We start from the raw sequence: 27,612 nt of genomic DNA on the forward strand, positions 1-27,612 counted from the left end.
TGATAAGAACGTGGTCGTCCAAACTATCCCATGCTGCACAGTTAAAGACAATGGTGAAATTATCGCTTTATGAAGTACATGTAACCTTAGAAACAGCAAGACTTTTTTTACTTTTACCATAGTTTTTTTTACTGAAAATGACTGCAAAATGAATAATAAATAAGCTCCATATTAATGAAACATACATGCAAATCAGTGTACAACAATTGTGACCTACTCCTTCGGATCGCGAGTTTTTGTCCAAAGCAGGGCTGCGGAGTTGGACTCGGGACTCGACGGAGTCGGTTTGTTTTGCCGGAGTCGGACTCGGGACTCGGAACTCGAGTAAGACCGCGTAAAACTACCCGAGTCCCGAGTCCGACGTGCGCATGCGAAGTATCAATTTTTTCTTTTTTTAACTGTTAAGGCGGCAAAATGTAAGTAGTAAAAGTGTAATAGCAAATGTGAAATATTTTTAAACTATGTAATGCGGGTGGATCAATTATGACACCAATATTAGTGGATTGCAGAAAATCCACCTTAACTTGAGTTTCGTAAAGGGTAAAATACAGGCTGTAGAGTCAGAGCTGGACTCGGGACTCGACGAAATGTTACATTTGGTTGGAGTCGGACTCGGGACTCGGGAGTCGGACTCGGGTGTATTTTTTTGGCCGGAGTCGGACTCGGGAGTCGGACTCGCGTTGTTTTTAACCGACTCCGCAGCCCTTCCCAAAGCATTGGTATCGGAATAAAACGCCAAGTTTTGGAAATATCTAACGTTATGAGCAAGTTTTTTTAAAAAAAAGCAAATACAAAGACATGAATCATTTTAATGATGTTATCGTATTATTGTTTTGTTCGCCTTAAGTTTACAAAAAGTTCAGTGAAGAGGGTTGGGTCGCCAAAGCTTAGCGGTTATACTTTGGTCAACAGTAATTCCATATCACACCGTAAGTCTTCAACAGACCAAACAAATCAGTTGATTAATTTAAGAAGTTGGTTGTTAGTGTATTTATTTAAATTTGTAAGGATTAGCAAACAACACTTACCAGAAAAATCGCCGCAGCGTTCCGTGTTATATTGTGCGTTCGCAGATCCAATACAGAATTTCGAAGGGTCAACTTTTTCGTTAATTCTAAACAAAAATATAAAATATTCCTTTTCAATCACGTTTATTTGCGCAACATTTTCGTACAACGCGTGTTTTAGGTACTTCCCATTTTCCACGTGTTTTCTTTCATTCAAAACCGCACGTCGATTTAAACCATGGTTCATTGTGCATTATAAAAATTTCATTACAACACAGATGTAAAACTAAAACCCCTACAAGTAACAACATTTCTGGACACATATAAAGTTGAATTGAAAAACAGATGAAGACCTTATAAAGGCAGTTTACAAACGAAAATGTTCCAATCGTCCTAAAGATTAGAAGCAACCTTTAAAAATAAAAATACATCATACTACACCAAACTTACTTAATGCCAGGACACATTGCATAGGGATACCCAAGAGTGTCGTATGCTCGAAACTGTATATAACCAGGTGTGACTCCGCTATGATGAGAGTAGGAGATGTTTCCCTTTATTATGTTGACGGGGGTGAGCAAAGATGGCGGTGGTGTGCGGAAGTTTCGAAGGTCCTTAATGTCTGAGTGATCTGCAGAAAAAAATACGTTAATATCCTTGTGAAATGAACACAACATTTAGAAATTTAATGAGTCTGTTATCATGGGCGGATTTAGGATTTCAGTTTGGGGAGGGCCATGACATTTTTTCAGATATGACGTCACAATTTTTTCAGATATGACGTCACAAAAGTATACCATTGCGTGACGTCATAATTCAGGTAAAAATAACATCGGCTGGCCGAATAAACTAACTCCTGCAAAATAACGCGAAAAACAGACCTTTTGAAAGCACGAAAAAGTAATAAGGTTAGCCTCTACAGTGGGCCGGTTTCCTAGTTTGACCCGGTATGAAGAATATCGCTGAAAGACGCTACCATGTCTATTGTCTACACATCTTGCTTTTTCCCGAAAAGGCGAGAGCAACCGCACATGCTTCCGAAAAAGCGCCGAGGTCACGTCGCAATAAAAGCATAGCGTTGTCTGCTGCGGTCAGCTGTGGTTCTTTCATGACACTTCTCTCAATTTTTAAGTTTCTGTAGTTGGTTTTTGCCAAATAAGGTTGCTGAAATGAGCAAAACTCTATGCAGAGTTAATCTTAACATTGGATAGGTTATTCAAATCCTTACACAAGGGTCGGCAACCTTTGTGTAGAAGTCGCGGGCCAAAAGCAAACTCAGAAAGGTCTCTGCTGGCCGCACAACATATGTTACATGAGATTTTGTGTTATTACAACTTTATAACAATTGTGAATCAGGTGGGCCTCGGATTTTTTTGCACTTTAAAAACGTGTTTATAATTACTTTTAAAGAGGCAGTAAAGTCTTGGCGCAAATTCGCTAAAAAAGCGTATACTTGGTTTAAAATTCGAGTCCACACGTCGCCACCCCCCTACTACTATTAAAAAAGTGTAATAAAACTACTTTGAGAAAACGCGATAAATTTTATAGTTAATCTAGTTTAGTGTTTGTTAACTATTTGGGGCAGACCTGGCGAGCGAAGCTAGCGAGCGCGATTTTTTTGGTATACCGGTATTTCTTTTGAATTTCTTGTTTTCGTTACATTTAAAAACAAATGGTTAAAAAATATTTGTCGATTATGTTTGAATACGTTTTTCGTTCGTCCGCGACGCACTTGGCAGCTTTCCACTGCGCAACAGTAAAGAAGCGCTGATCTAGTTCAAAAAGAGCATCAAAACGTAAAAACACTGGATGGATAAAGATCATTAGCGCGAAGCGCGAACATTTTTTGCATTTACACACTTAAAATAGTCAAAAAGTATTTCAAATGGACTCGTGTCTAATTTGTCAAAGAGGCGGCGGGCCGGATGAAGTATATTGGCAGGCTGGTTCTGATACAGATTTGCATTAACAACAAAAAAGCTTTTAATTGTACTTGGATATAAGTTAGTTATCGCTTTGCGCGATTACGCGAAACGAATTTTACCAGTTTTTTGAAATATTCATTATATGGCGCCATAAGCTGGTACACCACTACAAAGCTTAAAAATGTGTCTTTTTTTGGCGAAAATAGGCCATACTACCTAGGGAACCGCGAAAATAAGCTGCTATTAAGTAAAAACATGTACATATTTTTTAGTTTTGGGGGGGCGATATGGCCCTAGATCCGCCCCTGTCTGTTATAAATGCTCATGATATTATATTACAGCTTCAAGTAAGTGTTTTACAGTGCCCTTCCAAATTCTCAGATTTGACTTTAGTCCTAGTTAGGTCATTTAAAACCAGTGACTTAAGTCCTTGCAACACTGCAACTTAATTACGTTAATTCATAATTTACCACAAAAATTATAAAAAACAATAAAAATACGAAAATTTACCCAATGTATCCACAATTGCTTTCAAGACTTTATCCAAATCAGTCCCCGAAAATGAATAGCCATTTCGTCTGCAAAAAATCGTTTTTTTATTTTTGTTAAATTTATTTTTTGTCTAAATATATGTCTTTAGCGGCCCCTTTATACTTTGCCGCACATGTAAATACTGGACCGAACCGGATAGATTGCCTTTTTCTTATCACACTCTTTCTCTGCATTCAGCTGTTGTTCTTAGTCTTTTCCTACAGAAAGGAAAGCTACAGAAAATGTCTGCACATTTAACTTAAAGTGATTTTCCGCTTATTTTCTTTTAACAATTGTTTTGTTCTATTTATTTGCGTTTAATTTTTAGCACCTAAAATGTTAAAAGACAACATTCTTTTTAATTTTGTAACTCAAGGTGTAGTGTTTCTATAACTCTGTCTAGCGCAGGGGTTCTTAAACTTTTTTTACCGCGGACCCCTAAATTTTTTTCTGCTTCGCGTAGACCACGAAAGGCAAAAAAAATGTCAAAAATGACGTCATAAATTGACGTCACAATACAAATAGACTTCATAAATCTGTTGATTTAGCTCCAAAAATGTAATTGGGAAATGGAGTCTCAAAACAGCCAGTGCAAAATCGTTTTATTTTTAATTAACCTGTTGTCTTTAAAAGATAGATTACTTTTTAAATATATACTAATGTTTCATTTAGACCTTCATGGACCCCCCAAAACTTGTTCACGGACCCCCAAGGGGTGCATGGACCCCAGTTTAAGAACCCCTGGTCTAGCGTAAGCTAGATCTACCAAAACATAATTTTGTTGAATTCTATTAAGTGTGCCATATTTTTGTGCCTGCTTCTGTAAACAAAGAATTATCGATGTTATCATATATATCGGCTTTATTTTTTTATTAAAATTAATAAGAAAACCGAGTGTTGTATTACAATATATTACAAAATCATCACACCTTCTTTTATTTAAATTTGGATTCTATTTTTTGGGCGTTCTAAAACTTTTTTTATTTTATGCTGCAACCGGCCTAATTGCCCACCCCAGGTACCCACCATCTAGGGCTGTTTGCAGGGATGACGTCCCAAGTTACGTCATGAAACAAAGAATCTTAAAAACACCTGTTGTTCTCGAGCAAACTCGTGCGCACAAATACATCTGATCTGGTCTAAAAGCGCAAAAATATTGCATTTATTTGGTTGAAATTTGCAAAACCTTTACTTTAACAGAAGACTTGAAGCATAGACTGATAAATGAAATTCGTATATCCCTCGAAATAGTAATTGTAGTGTAATTTAACAATTATTTGTAGGGTTGGTATGGTTTATGGGTCACGCGGAAATTGTTTCTTAAAAGCAGGGCTTTGGAGAGCCCCGGAGCCGTGCAGTTTCAGCGGAGCCGGAGCTTCACGTGAAATTCAAATGGAGCTGGAGTCTTTGTTTAAAAAATAGCTCCGGCTCCGATGTATTTCATAAGATGCTATGCTACTAGCCTTCCACTAATAGCTGAATTCACATAATTTAACAGCAACCGTTCACAAAATTAGGAATTGTTGCCTCTTTGGCGCCACCTTTTTTAACCAATCATTGTGGTGTATTTTTTTTACTGTGGTGTTTTGTTTGTGATTATTTTGAAACGCTAGATATTGCAAATTAAGCGTTTATCCTTAAACCTTAGTTTTTGACGCAATGGAGCCGGATCAGTGGTATCAACAAGCTCCGGAGCTGGAGCCGGAGCAATTTAACTTTTACGCCTGCTACAAAGCCCTGCTTAAAAGGGTCAATAACGTAAAAAAAAAAATTAGAAGTTCGCGCGAAAGCGCAAAATTGTTGAATTTAATTATTTAAAATTGTCTGAAATTATAGTCTGAAATAGGTTTATGTTCTGATGCCTCCTGGATCGGCTCCCAAGAGCCACATGTTTAAACATACTTGGTTAAAAGCGTGTATCCCACTAGGGAGTTCCTTATTCCACTGTTCAGGGACATTTCAAACGTGAGGTTTGGATGTCTGTAAGTGGTTGTTGGATAAACGTACACAGAAGATGCTGAATTCCACATCTGCGAGTAAAAATTAAGTATTGCTGTAAACAAGTCAGTTTGAAATGATTCAAGTTCCAGTCAAGCCTTCTTATAAAATAGTCGTCAGTTGCCCAAGTCGAGTTTAACAAAAATAAATTAACTAAATGGCAGTTTAAATAAAGTTCAGAACAGTTAAGTTAAACATAAGTGTAGTCATTGATTATAGTTATTACAACACATCTTGTAAATATCCCACTTACCTTTCTAGGTCGAAAACTAAACATAACAAGGCACACTGAAGGGTGGGGCGATGGTTGGTTGTAAACTTGAAATCCACGTGCGTGGTAATATACCTCTTTGTACGTGGAACTTGCGTACACAGTGGAGTGATATCCACTAAAGTTTGATGAGAGTGTTGACTCAACCTAAATACCATTAAAGTAAATAGGGGGCAATTTTAATACAATTTTAGAACATTTAGCCTTTAGGAAGGTTTTTTTTTAGCTAGAAGACGTGCAACCCGCGAATCCTTAGGGTTGTGGTTCCTAACCTCTTTTTTACCAGATGTTTTGATTAACCTTTTTGATTTGATATACTTTTGATGGTGATTTTTATACTTTAGATGGTTATTCTGTATGACTTTTTTATTTTAATTAGTTGATTGTAGTTAAATGGGCTAGTTACCTGATTGACGTTTCTCGCTATGCTAAGTGTCCAGACCCTTACTTTTAACTTGAATGCAGATGGGCGTCGATACCAGGTGTTAATTGAAGCAAGAGTGACGAACGGTTGCATGGCAAGACTGCTGATGTGGTAGGACAGAGAATCGCTGAAAAAAAAAAGTACCTCACTAACGCACGGTTGAACAAATAATCTGTTTTGAAATATGTTCTGCTGTGTTTTTTTCTAAACATATTTTCAGTTTTTCTTTCATAAAACCATTGGGCCACAGAATTTTTTTGCAACGTAAATGGGCCACGAAAGAAAAAAGGTTGCGAACCACTGAGTTAGGCTCTCTTATAAGTACTTATTGGAGGGTAGTCTTGTAGGCGAAATGATTTTTGATTAGCCCTGGTATTTTAAGACTGGCCAAGCCCCGCAGGGCGTCCAGACGAACACATCCTGTGCAGCGAACAAATTGCCAAAACAGGTGCGATTTTTAGCAAGACCACTTAAAAACCTTGGTGTAAAATTACAAAGCCGGCAAAATTTAGCGCAAAACATTTTGTGACTCATAAAGGCGGACTTTAGTGATAGAGCGATTCGGAAATGTGTACGACTAAACGTAAACCCATAAAGGTACTTTGAACGGGTTTAACCAACTCAATTCTACCTAAAAGCCTCACTATTGCTACAAGTAGCCTTTATGGACTGATTAAGCAGCTGGGCGAAATGATAGAAATAATTTCATTCATGTGTGGATATTGGAAGGAACAAGTAAAGAGAAGTCCACTTACGTATAAGACTTTCCATAAGACATGAGAGTGTACGATGCCCCGTCCAAGCTGAAATATACCTGCAACGTAAATACGACAGAATGTCAGGTAAGTAACGTCTAGGATTAGCTTTCATTTTAGCAAAACGGTTATCAGGAATCAAAACTGTCATCTTGCAGAAAGTTTTACGTCCGTTCGCCTATATCACTAATAGGAATGGCCGATAATATAGGATCGGAGCCGATGTACGATTCCAAACCTGAACCGACCCCTTATACCCGATTCCAACTGTCAATATCGGTACTTGTTCGATATAAAGGTAGTATCGGTGCCGATCCGATATCATGTTGACATCGGAATTTTAGCCACGTGATATAACTGATCGTTTTCTAGCCCAGTGGTTCTTAAAATTTTTGAGACACGCCCCCTTTTGCAATTTTAACAAAACTCGCGCCCCACCTTGTTTCATAATAAAGAAATATAAAGCAGAAAAGCAATTTATTTCGAGGTAAGTTGCGTTAATGTGAAGGATGTGACTGTTTTTTAGATACCAAATGTTTAATTCGAGGATTAGTAGCAGGAAAAATCACTTTGCCTTAATGTTTAGTCAGAATTCATACAGAATTTTGTCAATTTCTTTCGCCCCCCTTGTGAACCTCACACGCCCCCCAGTTTAAGAAACACTGTTCTAGCCTATTCTGAAAGGTATTTTATTAGAAAACCAAAAGCTAAAGCATTTTTTGCAACAACTCGAAAAACAATAGTTTGCGTTTATAAAAGTGATCTGTTTTACCTATTTGAGCATAGTAATGATGTTACCTTTTATCTAAAATATCGGGAGTCGCAATCGGAAATACCCAATTATTACATTGCTACATAGACTGAAACAGCTATACAGTTATAAATAAAACAATAACATGGGTTCTTAAACCGGGGTTTACGGACACCCTTGGGGTACGTGGACTAGTTCGAGGCGATCAATGTAAGCCCCATTGGATTATTTGACCTGATTATGACTAACCTTGTTTCCAACATTAAACAAATTGCCTCCATCTTTAATGTGATTTGCACTGATTCCAGCGTCGTAATGATATCCTATCCAGTTTGGCACCAAAAAAGATATGGAGAGACTTTTTTGCAGTTTTTCCAGTATGATTTTTTCAATGCCTAAATTTAAACTCATTAATGCACACATTTGTACAAGAAATGTAAATTTATATAAAATATATAGGTCACTTTTGCAAGAGATAACTTACCAACAATGCTAAGACTTTTAAGTTCGGCGTGGTTAAAGAACATGGATGTCATTTTGTATCCATAATTCTTAATGAATTTGTTGGATGTGTAATATTGTTCAAGTGTTATTTGGTCGAGATCATCCATAAGGCCGGAGTTCGGCACATGCGACACCATAATGTCAGTTGCCTACAAAGCATAAATCTGTGTTGAAACTCATATGTCCTTCAGAATGAGGGGTGAATTAAGGGGGCACCATGCACTTCCCTTCGATTAAAGTCATTACAAAAACGCTATACGGCCATTCCTTGTTTAAAATGGCTAGGTCTTTTTATTCGCTCAACTGTTGTAAATGAAAAAAAGCCTTCACTTCAATTTGTTCTTTAAGCTTCTAGTTTAGTGGGTTCCCATTTGAAAAAAAATTGTTGAAAAAGTTTGCATGGCAGACAACTTAAAATGTTATTTTGAGTACTTTGCAGTTCCAATTTACAAAAAAATGTATAGCGATTTTATTGTTATAAATGCATTTATTTGGCGTCAATTAGTTCACTGTACTTAAATCAATTATTTAAGACAACAACTTAAATGTCAAATAAATCATTCGCGTCACCTTCAAACTGCTGTACGCTCTGCTTTTGTAATCTGTCGATGTTGCTGTTTGTACATTTCCGAAGGTGCTCACACTTTCCCAACTGGTTGAACCTTAAATTGGAACAAAAAAAGAAAAAGAAGAAAAATTTAAACAAACAAAACAATGCAATGTTTGCATGTCTGCAAGTCTAATGCTGGGGAGTAGTATGTTTCTGTGAATTACTTTTAATCAGGGCCATTATGTCTATTGCAAGATAAACTATAGGGCAAAATTGCTAGACTTAAATTGAGTGATTAAATGACTGGACATAAGCTCAAATTACTGGACATAAATTACAAGGTGCTGTATTGCAATGTGTTTTTTGTTTCAGTTTTAGAGGTGCAATTTATTCTAATCAGAATGTAAATTGCAAATATTCCTGAGTTATTTTTTTCATAGGTTTGGGCTTTTAGGCTGTAAAATTCACCTTCAAGGCGTTTAGACCAAAAGTTTTAAAATATATTCTTTGTTCCAACTATAGGGTAATAAAAATGCCGATGGACAAAGCACCTTTTTGGTAAAATCCGAATAACTAGAATTAGAGCACACAAGGAATTTAAAAATTAGATTACAATTAAAATTAGTCGCATTTTGCTCTATTTCGATGATTTTGAAAACTAGAATTATCTAGTTGTCTAAGTCTTGCCTTAACAGTGACTTGAACTGGGACTTGTTATTTGCAAAAAAATACTTGAATATTGTAACGCGAAATTTGGTCCGTCAGGCCAAAACTGGTCCGGCCTAACCCTAACCCTAGCCAGACTTGTTTTAGCGGCTGTTCCAATGCCCAAATCGATCCGACCGGATCAATTTTGGCGTGACAGATCGACAGCATCTTAATTAAGACGTTTCGATACAAGCTTAGACTGATAGCAATTGCGTCCCATCTCTTATAAGTGATGCTTGAATTGCTTCTCAGTCACATTAACTGAAGATGATACAAGCTCGTATCGAAACGTCTTAATCAAGATGCTGTCGATCTACTCGAACTTTTGGTTTTTCAATTTATTATCAAGCTACATTACCGATCCGTGCAAAATGTACCCAACTTGACTGAAACTTTAGTTATTTTAAAACGTCTTATTTACAACACTGGATCAACTTACGATTACAATTTACGAATTATTGATCCCTAAACGCATAGGTGCCTCTGTCGGGTTTACCTCTGCCAGTTGGAGTAGATGGATTGCGGGACCAGTTGTCGTAGTGTGAACATTTGCTCTGAGGATTTTCGTTCACGATTGAAGCCACTAAAGTCCAACCACCGCCTGACGTCATCATGTCACAATAAACCTAAAATATATGTGGTTAGCAGTGTAATGACTTAAGTCAATGACTTGGCTTAAGTGCACTTGAGTCACTGTTTTTAAATGGCTTGACTTGACATAAATCTTTTTGGGCAAAATGACTTGACTTGACTCAAGTATTGTGGACAAATGACATGACTTGACTTAAGTCATTTGGACAAATGACTTGGGTTAAAATAAATTGTTTTTTCATTAAGAAATTATAAAATTGGGTTTTTATCTTCAGCTTTTCACATAAAACAATTTGCTTGCTATTTGTTGCGTTTATGTTATTCTTTACTTGAGTTGTTGATCGGAGGAGTCGGAGGAGTTTGTCAGTTTTACCAGTTTGAAGTTTTATTTACCTGACAACGACTTGATTTGAAGTTGACTAGCTTTAATAATGACTTGACTTGGACTTTGCTATTTATTCGAAAGACTTGATTTGGACTTGAGTTATTTTACAGATAACTTGACTGGGTCTTAAATAATTTCAAAAGACTTGTTTACAACACTGGTGGTTAGTTTATAATATAACCCCCTTACGTGCGTTCATGGATTAATTCGCTTGTGTGGAAGTTATAAAAGTCAACTTCTAAATATTTATACACCAAGCAACAGCGCAAAGACAAATAAATCTATGCGCTAAAATATATAGTGGATTATTGCTTTAAATGGTATTTTACGTTTAACAGTATCACTGGTAAGTTTCTACCGAAATGTTGGCGCCAAGTCATTAGAATAAACCTGACTGATAAAAAAGATTGAGATTAAAGCTCAGTTCCTACTGGTTTCATTTCTATGATATTTAATGAATAAGAAACAATAAAAAATTTATAAATCAGGGGTCAACTACGGCCGTGGGCCAGATCCGGCCCTCATAGATAATTCTACCCGCGGCCTATTTCCTTAGAAGATAAAGTTAAAATGTTAAATTAAACAAAAAATAAACTGAACGACATTTATTAAAGCTGACTTCTGTTTTTGTTGCATACAGTTATTAATGTTTTTTTCGTATAGCGTTAATTCAGTTAATAAAGTTTGACAAAATTTTAAATCCCCGCGATCGTTAATCCTCTCAGTTATCCAGCCCTCCACAAAAAAAGTTTGGTGCCCGCTGTTATAAATAATAAAATGTACAAACTTCGACTTCTGTCAGTGAAGATATGCTTATCTTGTAGATTCCAGAAACGTTATGGCCTTCATTCTTCAAATCCAAGCATGATTTGTAAACTTTCTTTTCTACGTAGAAAGAGAAGAAAAGGTCTACGTAACATTTTTAGGTTGTTTTCAAAAGGGTTCAACTGAGGTTCATTGACCCCTTAGGGGTACGTGTGACCCCTTAGGGGTATGTGAAATAGTTTCTGGGGGTCCATGGAGTCCTAACTGAAATCTGGATGTATAATTCAAAAGTGAATGTTTTTCATTAGAAAAAGATAAATAAAAAATAAACGTCCTTGTCTTCTTCTTAAATGTATTTCAATGCGATTTAGTATTTGCACATAAGGATGACCGGACACAGCAAATTTATTAGGTCTACTTGTATTATGACGTCATCTCTAAAATGCCCACCCTGGCCCACGCAAAATAAGTTTTTAAAAGGTCAGTAAAAGGTTTAAGAGGCCCTGTAGTGATAGTGAGGGAACGTTCGATTTATACTTTCTATTCTCAAACTTGATATTTTAGATAAAACATATGGCCCCTTGAGCCGATATCTTTGCTGTTAGCTAACTTTAATTACTATTTTTCTTGAGAAATGTACAATATTTCGAAATATTGTCGATAATACCCTTGATATCGAGTATCAGTGATCCAATATTATCGGATGTTATGAAATAACTTCTCAATAAACGCTAGTTGTGAATGAACGTAGCTATTTTTTCAAATAAAATGTGGTATAGGCAAAATAAAATTGGATTTCTAACACAATGCTGACATACATTTCTCTCAGTTGTTTGTCATTGTTGAAAAAAAATTACTGTCAGTTTGTAATAGGCTACTTACTTTCTGAAGTTGTTCCAACTTGTGAACTGACAGTAGCACTTGTTTCATTTGGTTTCTGCGTAATAATTTTAAATGTTATTTGATCAAAAAAATGAGTAAGAGGATGGGAGAACTAGGAAAAAGAGAAGAGAGTAGGCGTTAGAAATGCGAGGAGAAAAAGAGAGAAATATTAGGTGGGCAAGCGGAAGCAATCGAGAATGAGTGGGAAGAGCAAACAAAGGCAAAACGAAGAAAAAATAAAGAGACAGAGTAAGAGAAAAAAAGAGAGAGACAGAGAGAGGACAGAAAAAGGTAGATAGAGGACAGAAAAAGGTAGAGAGGGGACAGAAAAAGGTAGAGAGGGGACAGAAAAAGGTAGAGAGGAGACAGAAAAAGGTAGATAGAGGACAGAAAAAGGTAGAGAGGGGACAGAAAAAGGTAGAGAGGGGACAGAAAAAGGTAGAGAGGAGACAGAAAAAGGTAGATAGAGGACAGAAAAAGGTAGAGAGGGGGCAGAAAAAGGTAGATAGAGGACAGAAAAAGGTAGAGAGGGGACAGAAAAAGGTAGAGAGGGGACAGAAAAAGGTAGAGAGGAGACAGAAAAAGGTAGATAGAGGACAGAAAAAGGTAGAGAGGGGGCAGAAAAAGGTAGATAGAGGACAGAAAAAGGTAGAGAGGGGACAGAAAAAGGTAGAGAGGGGACAGAAAAAGGTAGAGAGGAGACAGAAAGAGGTAGAGTAACGGACATTACAGAATTCTCATCTGAAGAACACAAACATTATGGCATACTGTTGCCGCACAATTTGTTCAAGATGTTTTGTTTAACACCGTTACGTCAAGAAGGTCGATTTACGTAGTGGAAATGGCACGAAGAGGGAGGTTGGTACAAAATAAACAGTGGTGGTTGGCGCCAACTTATCAAAATAAACCAAACATATTGCTTTCAAACTATCTTTAAACCATATATTGGAGCGAAGTTATTTTCATTTTTATTTGAACATCAGAGCACAATAAATGTTTGCTAATTCGTGTTGGTGCTCGCATTTCTTCCCTTCGTGTGTTTTTTCCATGCATTGTACGAGCGTTCAGTGTCGGGACCGAAACGGTCCCCCAAATTTCTCCAGCGGTTTCCCAAATTTTGGACTTGCAACTTTTTGGTATTTAAATGAAACACTTGCGGTCTCTTAAAACTACTTAGCGGTCACCCAAACCAAACCTTAAAAAAAACTGGTTGTTACTATGCCTGATAGTAGCAGTTTATATATAAGAGCATAAGTTCTACATAACATTAAATTTCTTAAGGTTTCTTGTCGAATGTGAGCTAGCATTTCCTCTTCGGCATTTTTTATTTTGCTTTGTGGTTATGCGAAACTAATGGGATGTGATTCTATTCAGTTTATTTGTTCCATTACCCAATCTCTTATTCCTAAAACATTATTTATTGAAGTCTACGTTGTATTTGAACGTCGTAACTTTCGGTAATTTGTTTGTGTTATCTTAGCAATAATATGTCTGGTATTTTGATGGATTTACGTGTTAAATTTAAATGCGTATGCGAACACTTACTACGTAGATCAGTATGGAGAGAACTGCAGCAAAAAGTAGAAGAAATATCGTGAATCCAATGAAAAACGATTTGCAAGCGAAGCCCTTTTTCCAATCTAAAAGTAACAAAGTTTTTATGGGACAATTTCCGTACTCCACTGCTCGGCAAACTGTGGGCCGCAGAGCCATTTTTAGTGGGCCGCGAGTTATGTTTGAATAGTTTATTGTTATCATGTAGTTGTGGGCCGCGTGAATGCCGTAGATTCATTGCACTTTATTTTAAAAGTTTGCGTGGCATATCATTTTTAATACTCAGCTTGGAAAGGGTCACGTGGCAAATGTGGTCCTGAGGGCCTGTGGAACTATATTTTTTGCCAACTTTAACTATATGTAAACGAAAAAATTTTCGTATTTTTTGGGCATCAAAATGCCGTGTAATATTTCACCTTAAAATAAAATATCCTGAATCCGCCACTTTTTTCGTATTGCTTTTACGTAGTGAGCCTTCAATAGCTTTGAAAAGAGCACTTGCCGCGACAAGAAAAGTTTGCCGACCACTGCCTTACTACAACGCTACCAGTTTTGTAATTAGTCAGTGAGTTTTAAATTAAGGTGCTTTAATAGAGTACATTGAAGTAAAATAGAACTATTTATTATTATTGAATACGAAGCTTTTTTGCATCTAAGAGTGACAACATTTGCATGTAAGGACGATTTACCTTACGCCAACGCTACCAGTTTTGTAATATTTTAATTCAATGACTTTGGCTTTAAGTACACTTTTTAAATGACTTTACCGCAGTATTTTAGGCAAAATATTTTAACTGTGGTTAAGTCATTTTACGCAGATTACTGGACTTATTGTACTTTAGTTATTTGCGCAAATGACCTTATAATATAATACATTTAAGTAAAGTACAGTTATTTAAGACAAGTATCTTTAAATGTAATAAATGTTAACCTGCTATGTTTGCTCTAGATGTTTTTGTAAGGTCGTTAACTGATTTGATTTATTGATGTCAATGCTGTTGCCAGCTCTATTTATTGAGAACGACTGGCTCGGTTTTCGTTTGAAAATTATTGTGACTTTATTTTTAGTGGTCATTTTAAAATGAATTGTGCACAAAACTGGCCAATATTTTGATGACACAGCTATGGTCATAGAAAAGGCCTGAGTAGTTGTACATAAACTAGGGTAACGATAGTATTTAAGCTAAGGAAAAGTTTTTTTCAAGTCAGAAGGGATTTTTCAGGCCCCTGAAATGTGCATCACAAAAAAACGGATTTTTTGTAGCCAACCGAAAAGTTTACAGGTCTACTTCAAAAACTATAAAAAAAACGGATTTTTTTGGAACCGGGGAGTTTAAACTTCAAAAACTATTTCCATAATTTACCTTTGTCAGTTTTTTGGCGCTGTTCCGTTGGTTGAATTCCATTGGTAGGCTTTTGCTGAATTTGAGGCATCTCGTACACCAGTGAGGGGTTTTCGTAACTTGGTCCAACATTACTCGACGTCCCTTGGTTAGGGGAATAAGGTTTACCCGGACGAGACATGACTGTATCGCCAACCCTACTCGAAGTTTAAAAGTGCTGTTTAACTTCGGCTTGACAAAAAAAAACGAAAAAATTGAATTCTTGGGCCACGCCTTGTTTAGCTTTCTTCTACTGAGCAACGTTTTCAAAAAGTTGAGAGTGGCATGAATGTCCCGACACTGGTGGCTGTTTATAAAGAACTTGCCCACGCTATTGCGACCTTCCGGCAATATGTGGCGTAGTTAAGATGGCACAAGCTTGCCTTCAAAGAGGCGGGTGGCGCAAAATAACGTAATGATGGCAGGAAGACGCAACTCCTCCTACTTGAAAGTTCTACGATGACTATTGTTTTTCAAAGGTTTAGTCCAGTGGTTCTCAACCGGGGTGCCATTTCTAATTGTCAAGGAAGCCGCGACATATGCTCCACTCTTACAATATTTTTGTGTCAGATTAGACTGGAATAAATCCAAATTATAACTTCCTACGTTGTGTAGAGTTGATGTGTGTTGTTTCAATTCCGTTTATTGTGACATTCTAGTGATTTAACTACAAAAAAATCTTGTAGGGGTGCGGCAGTCTTTTTATTATTTCTAAGGGGTGTCTGTCGCTAGCCATAGCTGAGAAACACTGGTTTAGTCACCTTAAAATATTTGTTGATCAAACAAGGGCTGTAGTTTTATGGCCTGGTTTACAATAGAGATCTTATCCTTAGAATGACACAAAACACAATCCAAGAAAACAGTTACTTACATGGTAACACTGCAAAACAACTAATTGAAAGTCCTACTTGAAAGTTCCCTTATGACCTTTGTCTTTAAAGGTTTAGTCACTCCAATATATTTGTTCACTAAACGGGATGTTGTTTCATGGTTTGGCTCATAAGAAAGATCTTAATCCTTAGAGCAATACAGGTCACATGCGACTCAAACAATTGCTTGGCAGGCGCGGATCCAGAATTTTTTATTGAGGGGGGCATAAAATTTTGTTCAGACGTGACGACACAAAGGTTACATCTTAACGTGACGTCATATAGAAACAGCCTTGAAAACACCAAATCGTTCGTTTATTTTGTTAAACTTTTACATCGGAGAGGTAGTTACTTTCAATACAAAGCCACATTATAAACATGGTATATAGTCGCGCAAAGCGAAAAAAGAAAAACTGTTTTCATTAACGTACAGTTAAAATAGGCAAAAAATTCCTGTATGAGGGAGGGGCATGGCCACACAACTAAACTAGCCCTAGAGAACAAAGGAAGAGAATGCATGTGCTAAATATAGGAGTTTGCAAGTATATGAAGAAGCTAACAATGTTAACTACCGCAAATATTTCTATGGCTTTAATTTGCTATGGTATGCGATCCTGTAAGACGGTGCATACTGCTTAGCTCAGCGGTTCTCAACCAGTGGGCCATGGCTCCCTGGTGGGCCATAGGAACATTTGAGGTGGGCCACAGACCAATTTAAAAAAAAAAACTAGATTCAGTTTAATTTGTGTCACTATATTTAATTTTACAGGAATAATGGCTTGGGAAGAAATTAAAAAGGAATGTAAATTTATTGTTCAGCTGCAAGTATTTCACTAATGCAAGGTTGAATAAATAATCTGTTTTGAAATATGTTCTGCTGTGTTTTGTTCCAAACCTATTTTACAGTTTTTTCTTTCATAAAACTATTGGGCCACAGAATTTTTTCGCAATATCAATGGGCCACGAAAGAAAAAAGGTTGAGAACCACTGGCCTAGCTCTTAAGCTTTCTGGCCGCGTACATCTTAGTTGCTCTTTGCTGCCACCGCGTGTTCGCGCACCACCTCGATTTAAATGAAAATAGTTTGTTCTAGCTTAGTTGTTTATTATTAGATATTAATAAAGCCAAAGTGTTGTAAACAAGTCATTTTGAAATAAATTAAGTCCACCCTAGTCCAAGTCATCAGTTGTGCAAGCCAAGTCCCAGTCAAGTCATAATTAGAGCAAGTCAACTTCAAGTTAAGTCCTTGTCATAAAAATAAACTTTAGAAATTATTAGAATTGGTAAACTCGTTCGAATATCGAGCAATAACTAAACTAAAAAATAAGAAAAACGCAACATATAGCAAGCAATTTTTTATGTACAAAAATTAGATTTTATGGACAATTTTTTTTTACTTTTTTATTTTGTGATAACAATAAATAAGGGGAAAACCGTATATAATCTTTTCTAAAGAATAGTATTTTCAACAGTTTTATTTTTAGCCATGGCGCAAATCAAACCGACTTTTGGGCAATAGTATGAGGTCTGATCATTTTGCTTATTAATGTTTTTTATCAATAAATTGGTGTCGTTTGATATTACCAGACATTCCTATATATCTTAAAATTAGCCCAAAGTAGCCTACATTTTGCAATGGGAAACCCCCACGTTGAGTAAAATGCAATGGGTAGATACTTAAACGTCCATAGTAGGATTCTAAATCCAAGCGTTTTCAGAACGCTTCCTATTGGCTGAAATTTTATGACGTCACAGATGAAATTTTAAGACGTAACAGACGATCAGCTGAACGGCCTACTAGATAATTTAGTTTTCTTATAGAAGAAAAATACCAAACGGGTATTTTGAACATATTTTTAACTCTGTTAATAGGACACGTCGAGCCGCTGCAATGCTGTCGTACCACATTTTCGTCCGGGGGCTTATATTGCTAACATTATTCGTGTTAGCGTTTGGGCTTACGTGGGTCAAGTATTATTATATTTATTGATAATGTTTAACCAACCCAACCCAAAACTTAAACCAGTCCCTAACCAAAATAATATGCATTGTGGTGGGATTTTTAATAAGGCCCTTTTAATTTATGCCTACATGTTGAAGCACATTTTGTTACTTGGTTAACCACAAAGAGCCGCGCACCTTACACACATGAAACAAAAAGAATAGCCTCTCCCTAGTATTTTTTTTATTTAATTTGTTTGCGTTTATCTTTTCAAAAGTATTGTTAAAGATACGTTGGCCTTAAGGCAAACAGACTAACTCGAAACCGGCAATAATCCACACCATAAAGTTGACAAAACGAAATCGAAACATTCTAAAAAATCATATTTGCAACATGAACGGAAGAGCCGTACACAACTGGGTAAAGAGCCGCATGTGGCCACCCCTGATATATATATTCTAGAAACAACTGTTTTCATAAAAAATGTATTTGTTTTTAGATATGCACATACCTAACATGCATTGACCATGCTTTCTTTATTACACCAAAAATTGACAACACTAGATAAGGAGACTTAGGTATTAAAAAAACAGAAAAAATCACAAAAAACACTTCACAGATTAAATAAAAATGACTTTGCATACACATTCTCCGGCTTATGTGAATTTGCAATTAATATGATTAAAATTAAACTGTAATATTTGAAATAATTCATTTAAAATCAGTTTCAGTAATTCAGGCTGTGATGCAAGCAACATCTAGCCATGACATGAGGCTTGCATCCAAGATCTTGGCTCAACAGGGACAGTCACTTTTTCACCTGAGCTACATAGGGCTCCATGGGAACGGGTTAAGGAACAACCATACCACATTGCCTGCTCCCTTCTGTTACATTTACAACTCCATTGAAGATGATCTCAAAGACTATTCATAGCATGTTAAACCTAGTTAGTTATAAATAGAAATGCCTATCAAATTAAGAAAGTTGAAATAAAATGCATTAGAACACAAAAGAAATATTATGTATACAAGAACATCATAGTTTAGTTTTCACCCGTTTAGGTCGTAACCAAACGGTAAAGTAAGTGCATTCTTACAATTTGAATCCTAATTGCTTTAATGTCATTTATGTTATGGACCAACAAATCAATATTTGCAATTAAAAACCTTAGAACATTCTGGATTTGAAACTACCATTTAATAATACCTCTGGTATTCTACTTTGAACATCCCATTCCTATCAATCAGGCATTTTTTTTAAATGAGATTTACTGTTTAGGACTTTAGGATCTTAAATATATAATTTAGATTTTAGATGTTTCTTTAGATTATTATAAAAAAATGTTGTGTAATCTAAAATTGTGGCAGATTTAATGTCAAGGATAATCTTTTTTGTAATTTCTTTAAGTTTAAATTTTTTGCTAATTGAAAAACAATTAATTAGTGAGTTAATAAACCAAGATTTCCATAACTGGTCCATATTCAGTAAAATGTTTTTTAAAACAGCAAATCTTAAGCTAAAGGCAAAACCCGTTATGTCCAAGCGTATTAAATATTTTCAAAAATAGTTTTTAGATTTCTTTATAATAAATCTAGATGTTTTTGATTTAATTTATTATCGTTAGAAAAAATGGTAACTATGATTGAAACAGTACACACCAACTGAACACAAGCAGAAAATCCTTCTTAATTTGTTGCACTTTAATCATACTCAAAAATTGCTAATTAAGATCTTAGTGAAAATCAGAAATTATTATTAAATAAAGAATATAATAATACTTGACCCACCCACACCCAAACGCTAACCCGCAACCTAACTTAAATTTTGTGCGTTGATTTTAGAACTGTGGTAGGATTCTAGACCAGCGCCGGCTATTGTTACTAAAATGGCAGCTAGAAATGAGTAAAAGCCAGCCAAAAAAAATTGCCAATTAAGTTGGTTGTTCAAACGCACACGACAAAAAATATTTATATTTTAATAAATAATAAACAAAACGAAGTTATTAAGTTTAGTACGTATACCCAGCATAGTTGCGTACGGTCATTTAAGCAGACTGTACGCAATTTTTTTGTAATGGCCTGTTTTGGCTTTGCACACCTGCATTCACACATTGGTCAAGTTTAAACACACTTGAACTAATTTTTGAGACATATACTGCTAACGCTTGTTTTTTAACAGAACAGTGGTGTGGTTATTTTGCGCTTCTTTTACGGCGTAAAATTCAAAACGGTGTCCAAGGACAATAAACGATGTTTTGACTTTTTATTTTTTAAGTACTACAGTACATTTGCGCTTAAAAAGAATCTATTACGTCATAAAATTTCAGCCAATAGGAAGCGTTCTGAAAACGCTTGGATTTGGAATCCTACTATGGACGTTTAAGTATCTACCCAATGCAATGCGTTGCTGGTTTGTTTGCAGACGTAAATTTATAGAGTTATGAAGGCCATACACAGCTAAAACTAAAAATTTGAGGACGCCCTAAAGTTATTATATATTATGAAGACGAAAATTCATAACTTATACGATTTAAAAAATATTACCGATATTCCCGGACTTCGTCTATAATCCTATACCACAGTGTTGAAACAATTAATAAATCAACGCATAGATGTGCCAAGCTAAGTATAATTATATTTATTATTAAATAATAAGGCGGTGGTTTAGAATCGGGTTAGGGTGCGAGTTATCGTTTGGGTGAGGGTGGGTCAAGTATCATTATTAAATAATGAATTTAATAATACTTGACCCACCCTAACCCAAAACGCTATGCTCGATCGAAAACGCTAACCCAAAAAATGTGCGTTGATTTAATTTACGCTATGGTAGAGTCTAGACGAGCGCACATTGTTTCCAAGGGTTAGTGAGGTGCTAGTTGGCCTTTAGATAGGTCAAATGTTAATATTATTACATTTAATCTCCTTTATTTATTTTTTTCTTGATAAATTGGCAATTTGTCTTATTACTTTAAAAAATGGGTACGATTCAAGACTAGCGCCAAAAATAAATAATATAGAATTTAATAACCCTAAAAATTTCGGGTGTTTAAGGAATGCTGTAAAGGCAGGACGAAAACCAGTCAGTTCAAATGTTTTTTGACTGTATACTGTACATTTAACTACCAGACTGTTATTAGAAGCTAAAAGGGTGCTGGTCTAGAATCTTATGCCACACCTTTTAAATTATTAAATTAACGCACAATTTTTGGGTTAGCGTTACTAGTTGTGTTCACTTTGGTAAGATTCTACACCAGTGCCGATGTTTACTACAAGTTAGAATCTTAGAGCATATTTGGCAACAAGCCATTTAAAAATTCTTAAGTCCAAGTCAAGTCTTTGTGAATAAATAACAAGTCAAGTCCTAGTCAAGTCATAATTAAAGCAAGTCAATTCCGAATAAGTCCTTATCATAAAAAGTAAACATTAATTTGGTGAAGTTGATTGATTTATTATGAGTGATAACTGATACATGCACTACAAATAACAAAAACGCAACATACAGCAATCAAATTATTATATATGCAAAAATTAGGATAAATAACCCAATTTTATAAAAACAATGCTTAATAAAAGCACTTTGTTTCAACCCAAGTCATTTATCCAAAAGACTCAGGTCAAGTCATGTTTATAACAGAATTAAGTCAAGAATTTGACTAGGAGACTCAAGTCAAGTCATTGACTAAGAGACTTTAAGTCAAGTCAAGTCATTTAAAAACAGTGACTTAAGTCATTACAACGCTGATGTTGAGTGATTTTGTGGATGTGCTACTAGTACATAACAATATTGCCTGAATCCAAAGAATTGTACCCAATTTTGTGTGTATGTCAACGTACACTAACACCATGTTGGTTTTATTTTTTTTAATTTTTGCATAGAAAATCTAAGGTCTTTTGACAAATTAAAAATGACTGGTCCGAACCAGCAGCAACATTTAACGATGGAGAATTGGTTTAGCCAAAGCCTTTTTCCAAAAATGTTGGAGATTGAAGAACAGGTTAGAAGAGCTAAATTCAGAAACTCAAATATGGAAACATTCATTCATAAAGAGAGATCACATCCTGATTCCAAATCTGCCGTAAGGGAAAATTCAACAAGAAATAACAGAAAAAGAAAATGTCGGAAATCTTCTTGTATGTTCAATAATAGTTTAACCAATAGTAATTGTAAATATAATGTTTCCATTGAAATAGGCAAAACAAAAGCCAAACAATAATTTTAAAAAATGCATAAAACATAAAAAACATAGTTTTGAAATTCTATGACCTCGTGTCCATACTAGTAAACATGACAATGCGGAAAATTTAAATCATTTTTGACTTACTAAAACTTTATCATTTATTGATAACTTAGTTGAATTCCATTGCGTTTTGACGTTCTACGAGATCCAGGGCGCCTAAAAACGCTTTGCACACCCACATTTGGCGCCTAAGAGGTTAAGTCTCATAAATCTTTACTTTTACTTTTTAGCTTCTTCAGTTGATGAACTCCCACAAACCTGTTCAGAGTTTGAAAAGTTCAAACAAGAAAACTTAAAACACCAAGAAAACTTACGTAAGGCATTGAAAGTTAGCAACATTGCAGTATTGTATTAACTTAAGTACAAGACTTGACTTAATAGTTTAATGAACCAATGACTTAAAATGTTTTTACTAACCAACTTTTATATAAATTAGGATTATTTTATTTTTGCACGTAAGACTTTATTAGTCAATTGGGACTTTATTTTAAAATGTCTTGTTTACACCACTGCCATATTGTGCAAACATTTTAATAGTTATTAGCAACTAGCTAGAGTAAAGTTTTTAATGTTTCAACTCACCACAGACAAACTTACATTATTTGTTTGTAGAGAAGAAAAAAGAGATGGAAGATACAGTAGAATATATAATGGACACTGAAGGTAAATACACACACCTATTATTTAAGCAGCATATCTTTATAACAACTAATGTAGTATTTTAATATTTCGTTATTCAATTGTACAGAAGTAGGTTTTCCTTTTTTTAGCTTCAATAAACAGCTAATCAATGTGATGTATTAAGGTGTCCTAAATTTTTGCCAAGGTTGAATACACTAACCTATAGAATTGGAATAGGTGACCTGTCTTTATTTATTGCTGTCGTTGTTTTCGTTTATTACTGATTAGGTTAGACCAGTGGTTCCGCTTTTTTCGCCCATTATTTTTAATTTTTTCTCTGTGCAACAAATCAAGATATTTTTCTACCTTTTATACCGTTGTGTACTGTTTCAAGCTAATTTATTTGTAATCACAGCTAGCAATTTAGCAAAAATGCTATGCTAAAAGTTCAAAAAGGTTGGGAACCTCTGAGTTGAATGCTGGCAAACATATGTGATGTTTCAGTTACAGTGAGCAGCATAGTATAGCGGTCTGGGTATGTAACTTAAATGTTTTTTGTTAGGTTCCCAGTGTATACTGGGCTCCTGTGGCATACGACTGTCAAGTGGGTACTTTTTTTAAAAGAGTCATTTTACAAAAAAACACTTGTGGTTGTTTCCACACATATATTTTTGTAATTCCGAATAAGCAGAAGCATTACGCACTACAATAGACAGCATATAATTTTAAATTTAGAGATACCAACAACTATCCTACAAAGGCAGTATTTGCTTTTATAAACAAAGTTTGAAGCTACGAACTAACAAGCTTCAATTTACAGGGCCACAAAGATTACCAAGGCCTTCTTCAGATGCACCAGAAAGGCATGCTGAGGCCGAAAGAATGGACAGACTTCAAGAACTGTATGGCTCCAACGCAAATACAATAGAAGCGATGGAAATGAAACTACAGTCGAAATTTGATCACAAAGTCAGCAGCACGAATCCACCTTTCTGGCCTATAATTCCTTTCAACGTTTGACATGACACACATCTTTTTGCAACACGTTGTTTTATTTACGTTTTTAGATAACTTTTTAAATAAAAAGGTAAACAAAAATATAATATTGGACAAGTTGTTATTTTTCATTATGGTTGTTTCAAGACAAATTTTTGAGAAAATTAGGACATCATAAAAGAGAAGAAAAAAATATATGTGATTATTTATACAATGTAAACAACACTGCTGATTTAGGGGTTATATTTGATGAAATACACAAACTTACATAATTGAAATCAAATCCCTTGTTATCACAAAATGTTAAATTAATTTTGATTTTATAATGTTGCTACTAAATAAACAAGCATACTGATTTAAATAGCGAAATGACAAGATATGAGCAAACAAAAAAAGCTAATTCATACAGGCACCGTTTGTAAATAAAAGAAAAGCATTATATGGAAGTATCAGATTACAGAATAAAGCACAAAGGATGTACCGTAGTTGCAACTTAACACATATCAGACGAGTGCAAATAAAACTATGCAACTGTTTTGATTTGAGCATTTACGTACAGTATATGTTGGTGACACTTGAAAGACAAGCATTGCAGGATAATCTAAAGACACACTGTTTGAATTCATTTAATACAACCAACATGATGCCAACCCTGTCCACTTTTGCGGTACAAAAAATCTTCAATTAAAAGTTTCGCCTGTCGTAACTCTTGCTTCGATATATTCGATTCTTCTTTCCAGAGAGGTTAATTTTTCGTTAAGGGTAGCAAGACGAGACCGGCATGACAGATCGAAACCGTTGAGAAAGTCTGTTATCTTTTTTATGCTGCTTGTAATTACTTCGACATATTCCCGGTTTGCCCAGTCCTTTTGAATTTGCTGCTGAATGTCATCGCCCCTTCCCGCCATTTGATTCTGAAAAGTAACAGTGCTTATAGTTACAGCAGGTTATATTGCCAGTGTTGTAATTGACTTAAACGACTTGGGTTGAAACTAAGTGTTTTCTTTTAGCATTTTATTATAAAATTGAGCTATTTATTTCAAGTTTGGCCTAAAACTATTAGATTGCTACATGTTGGTGTTCTTTTGTTATTTTTTAGTTGGGAACATTGCTTATAATCAGGCAAGTTTACCAATTTTAATAGTTAATTGTTTCTAATATCATTTTAGTGGTTTGACTTGCTCTAATAATTGCCTTGCGACTTTGGTTATTTCACAAATGATTTGACTGGGACGCAAGTTATCTCAAAATGACTTGTTTACAACACTGAATTATTGATCCAATATTGGGCACTTGGATATCGAAAAAGCTTTTCTCGTAGGATTTTTAACCTGTATGTGAAAAAACATTATTGCACACGCCAAAATTTGGTTCTGCACACCAGAGATCTTGGCGTGAAGTGCTATTGAAATGCAGAATGGCCAATAATTAAAGCATCCCCTGGGGCTATTTACTCAACAAATTAATTTAAATGACAATTTAAAGGAAAAAATCACGGAAATTATGCAAAAGCCAAAAATAAAATCACCTCCTGATCTTAAATTTATAGTTATAATTAATCTATATTCGGTGTACCCTGGCTGATGGCAAAATGTTTTAATTAGGACAATAAAGTTAGAATGAATCTAAGATGCAAATTACTTAACCTAGGTTTGAGTCATTAAGTTAAAAATGTTATACAAAACGTTAAATAGCAGCTTCTTACCTTTATTTAACGTTGACTTTCACTTTGTTTTGGTAAAAAATAGGTGCAGTATAATTTACGCATCACTGGTTTTTGCTTAAGCGCAATCATGCGCGAAGCATAGAAAACTCGTATATTTCTAGAGGCGTATTTATTAATTTTACAACCAGATATTGTGCAATTTTACCTAGAACTTTAATTACATAATATAACTTTGTTTTACATACTAATTCGTGTTTTAAAAATACATATTGTAGTTTTATTGAATAATTTAGCGTAACACTATCGCCAATTACCGGTATCAAAAAAGTATTTAATTTCGCCCCGCATTTCACGCGACTTTGAATAGTCCTGTCATGACTTCATGCGATATACCTTACTTAAAACAGACTTCACCATGACCCAAACATTTAAGAAACCATTAAGCCACGATTATTCGTCATTCACTCAACTGTATATCACAAAAAAGGGTATCTCGAGAATAGTTACAAGCCTAGCGGCTTATGATTTACAGATCATGTTCTACAGTTTTACAGCATTGGTTCAGGTAACCAAATATCACTACTTGTGTTGGAAAGCATGTCCGCCCCTTGAAAAAGTGTTGTAGGGTAAACAACTCATTTTTAAACGAATTAAGCCATAACCAGGTAATTTGTAAAATAACTCCAAGTAATTTTAAATGAATAACAAATCACAATCCAAGCCATATTTAGCTCCAAGTCAAGTCCTTGTCATAAACCTTAACAATTTAAATTGGTAAACCTGTCGGCGTATGAGCAATATCTCAAACAAAAAAACGCAACATATAGCAAGTAAATGGCCTAGTTTGATGTGTAAATATACAGATAAAAAAACATTTTGTTAATAAAATCATTTTATTGACTATAGGTAGTAAGGCCTAGAAAGCTAACGGAAGCTAGAAGTGTCGAGACGTCAATGCTTTTGCGTAAATAATTTTCTTTATATTTCGCTATAGCAATAATGTGGTGTTGTGTTGAATTTGCGGTATTTTAAACCCAGTAAAGCCTGCAAATCACCTATAATGTGTATAGTCCTATAACTTCTCATGACCTAAATTGCATCGGTCAAAAAAGTCGCGCTTCCGTCTTTATAATTTAAAATGTGTTTTAACAAAACTTTTTTAACTTTTGGTTTCAGCCAATTTGTTGGCTGACTAAAAACAAAAATCAGATAAACTTATGCGGTATAATTTTTCGGCTGGGCCAGTGTCAAGAAATCCAAGCTTAATGAAAAACATATTGCCCTTTATTTTTGATTTTTGTAAATTTTCTGTTCACAAGCGATTCGATAACCCCATCCACAACGGACTTTAGCAATAAGTCCGAAATTAGAATAACATAAAGATCGCAGTAAAACACAGTTTGGAATAAGACGAAAATAGGACTATATTAAAACCTTATAATCTAAATCGGAATATGGCCTAAATGGCCAGAAAAAGGCCTATTCCACCTTTTACCTAACACCTATAATCTTACCCTCAACCCTAACTCAATTTCTAAACCCATTCATTACCCCCTCCGGGCCCAAAACAGGGGCAAACTGTCCAGGGCCAAAATAGCTTACGGCTCCGTTCAAACTAGGGCCCAAAACGTCGACAACAAAACGGCCGATGCCAGACCGATGGCCACCTATTTTCCCATACTCTTTACCTACAGTTTTAAGTGGTGTTTAGGCGATTCAGACCTATTCGTGTTTCGTTGAGTTTAGGTCTTTTTTCAACTATTCTGTAAAGGTATAACTGCGTATTTGACTTTATTATGTCGTTGGTCTTATACGGCTTAAAATTCTAGATAATTCCGATTTAGATATTGTTGCTTTACAAGACTTTGTGTATTTTCGCCACCACGCTTCTGTGAGGCCACAATTCTGCTGAATAGTTTGTTTGTGGGTAAATATCACTTCGTTAATTGGAATGGCTCAAAGGTCAGTAATGATTGGATTAGCGAATGCTAGCTCGTTTAGTGGGTTTACTTAGCGCTGTTTGTTCAGTCAATCGAAATGCTGCAATTGCAGCTAACTATTGCATGTTGGTGCGTATTTGCCATAATGGGGAGTGACCAACTTAATGTTGGATTGCAATCGACTGAAATATTTTTTAAAGACTCACGTTCGACCAGTTAACAGAAACAAACGTGGCAGTGCAACTTTTTTTTGTGACTTTTGCACTATAAACAAATTTATATTTCCACTTATTAAACATCGTGAGCAGATGTAATTTCAACTAGAGTTTATGTTGCACTTTGAAACACGAAAATAACG

The 27,612-nt window shown here is 35.3% G+C and overlaps 3 protein-coding genes across 3 annotated transcripts; 1 reads left to right on the forward strand and 2 right to left on the reverse strand.

Annotated features, from left to right (window-relative positions):
• Positions 1 to 9,879: 9,879 nt before the first annotated feature.
• On the reverse strand, positions 9,880 to 15,125 carry LOC146158089 (uncharacterized). Its single transcript, XM_083383771.1, has 5 exons — positions 14,966 to 15,125; positions 13,593 to 13,687; positions 12,048 to 12,102; positions 11,188 to 11,285; positions 9,880 to 10,050 (listed from the first exon to the last, which is right to left on the reverse strand). The coding sequence occupies exons 1-5, from the start codon at positions 15,123 to 15,125 to the stop codon at positions 9,880 to 9,882; spliced, it is 579 nt and encodes a 192-aa protein (XP_083239897.1).
• A 6,573-nt stretch (positions 15,126 to 21,698) lies between these two features.
• Positions 21,699 to 23,760, forward strand: LOC146158090 (uncharacterized). Its single transcript, XM_083383773.1, has 4 exons — positions 21,699 to 21,924; positions 22,262 to 22,345; positions 22,644 to 22,694; positions 23,473 to 23,760. The coding sequence occupies exons 1-4, from the start codon at positions 21,699 to 21,701 to the stop codon at positions 23,670 to 23,672; spliced, it is 561 nt and encodes a 186-aa protein (XP_083239899.1). The 3' UTR covers positions 23,673 to 23,760.
• LOC146158091 (putative protein BRICK1) lies at positions 23,400 to 24,583 on the reverse strand. The gene has a single exon (XM_083384399.1). The coding sequence runs from the start codon at positions 24,554 to 24,556 to the stop codon at positions 24,329 to 24,331; it is 228 nt and encodes a 75-aa protein (XP_083240525.1). The 5' UTR covers positions 24,557 to 24,583; the 3' UTR covers positions 23,400 to 24,328.
• Between the last annotated feature and the right edge of the window lie 3,029 nt (positions 24,584 to 27,612).

The sequence above is a fragment of the Ascidiella aspersa genome, chromosome 3 (assembly GCF_963924565.1).
Source record: "Ascidiella aspersa chromosome 3, kaAscAspe10.2, whole genome shotgun sequence".
Lineage (NCBI taxonomy): Eukaryota > Metazoa > Chordata > Ascidiacea > Phlebobranchia > Ascidiidae > Ascidiella > Ascidiella aspersa.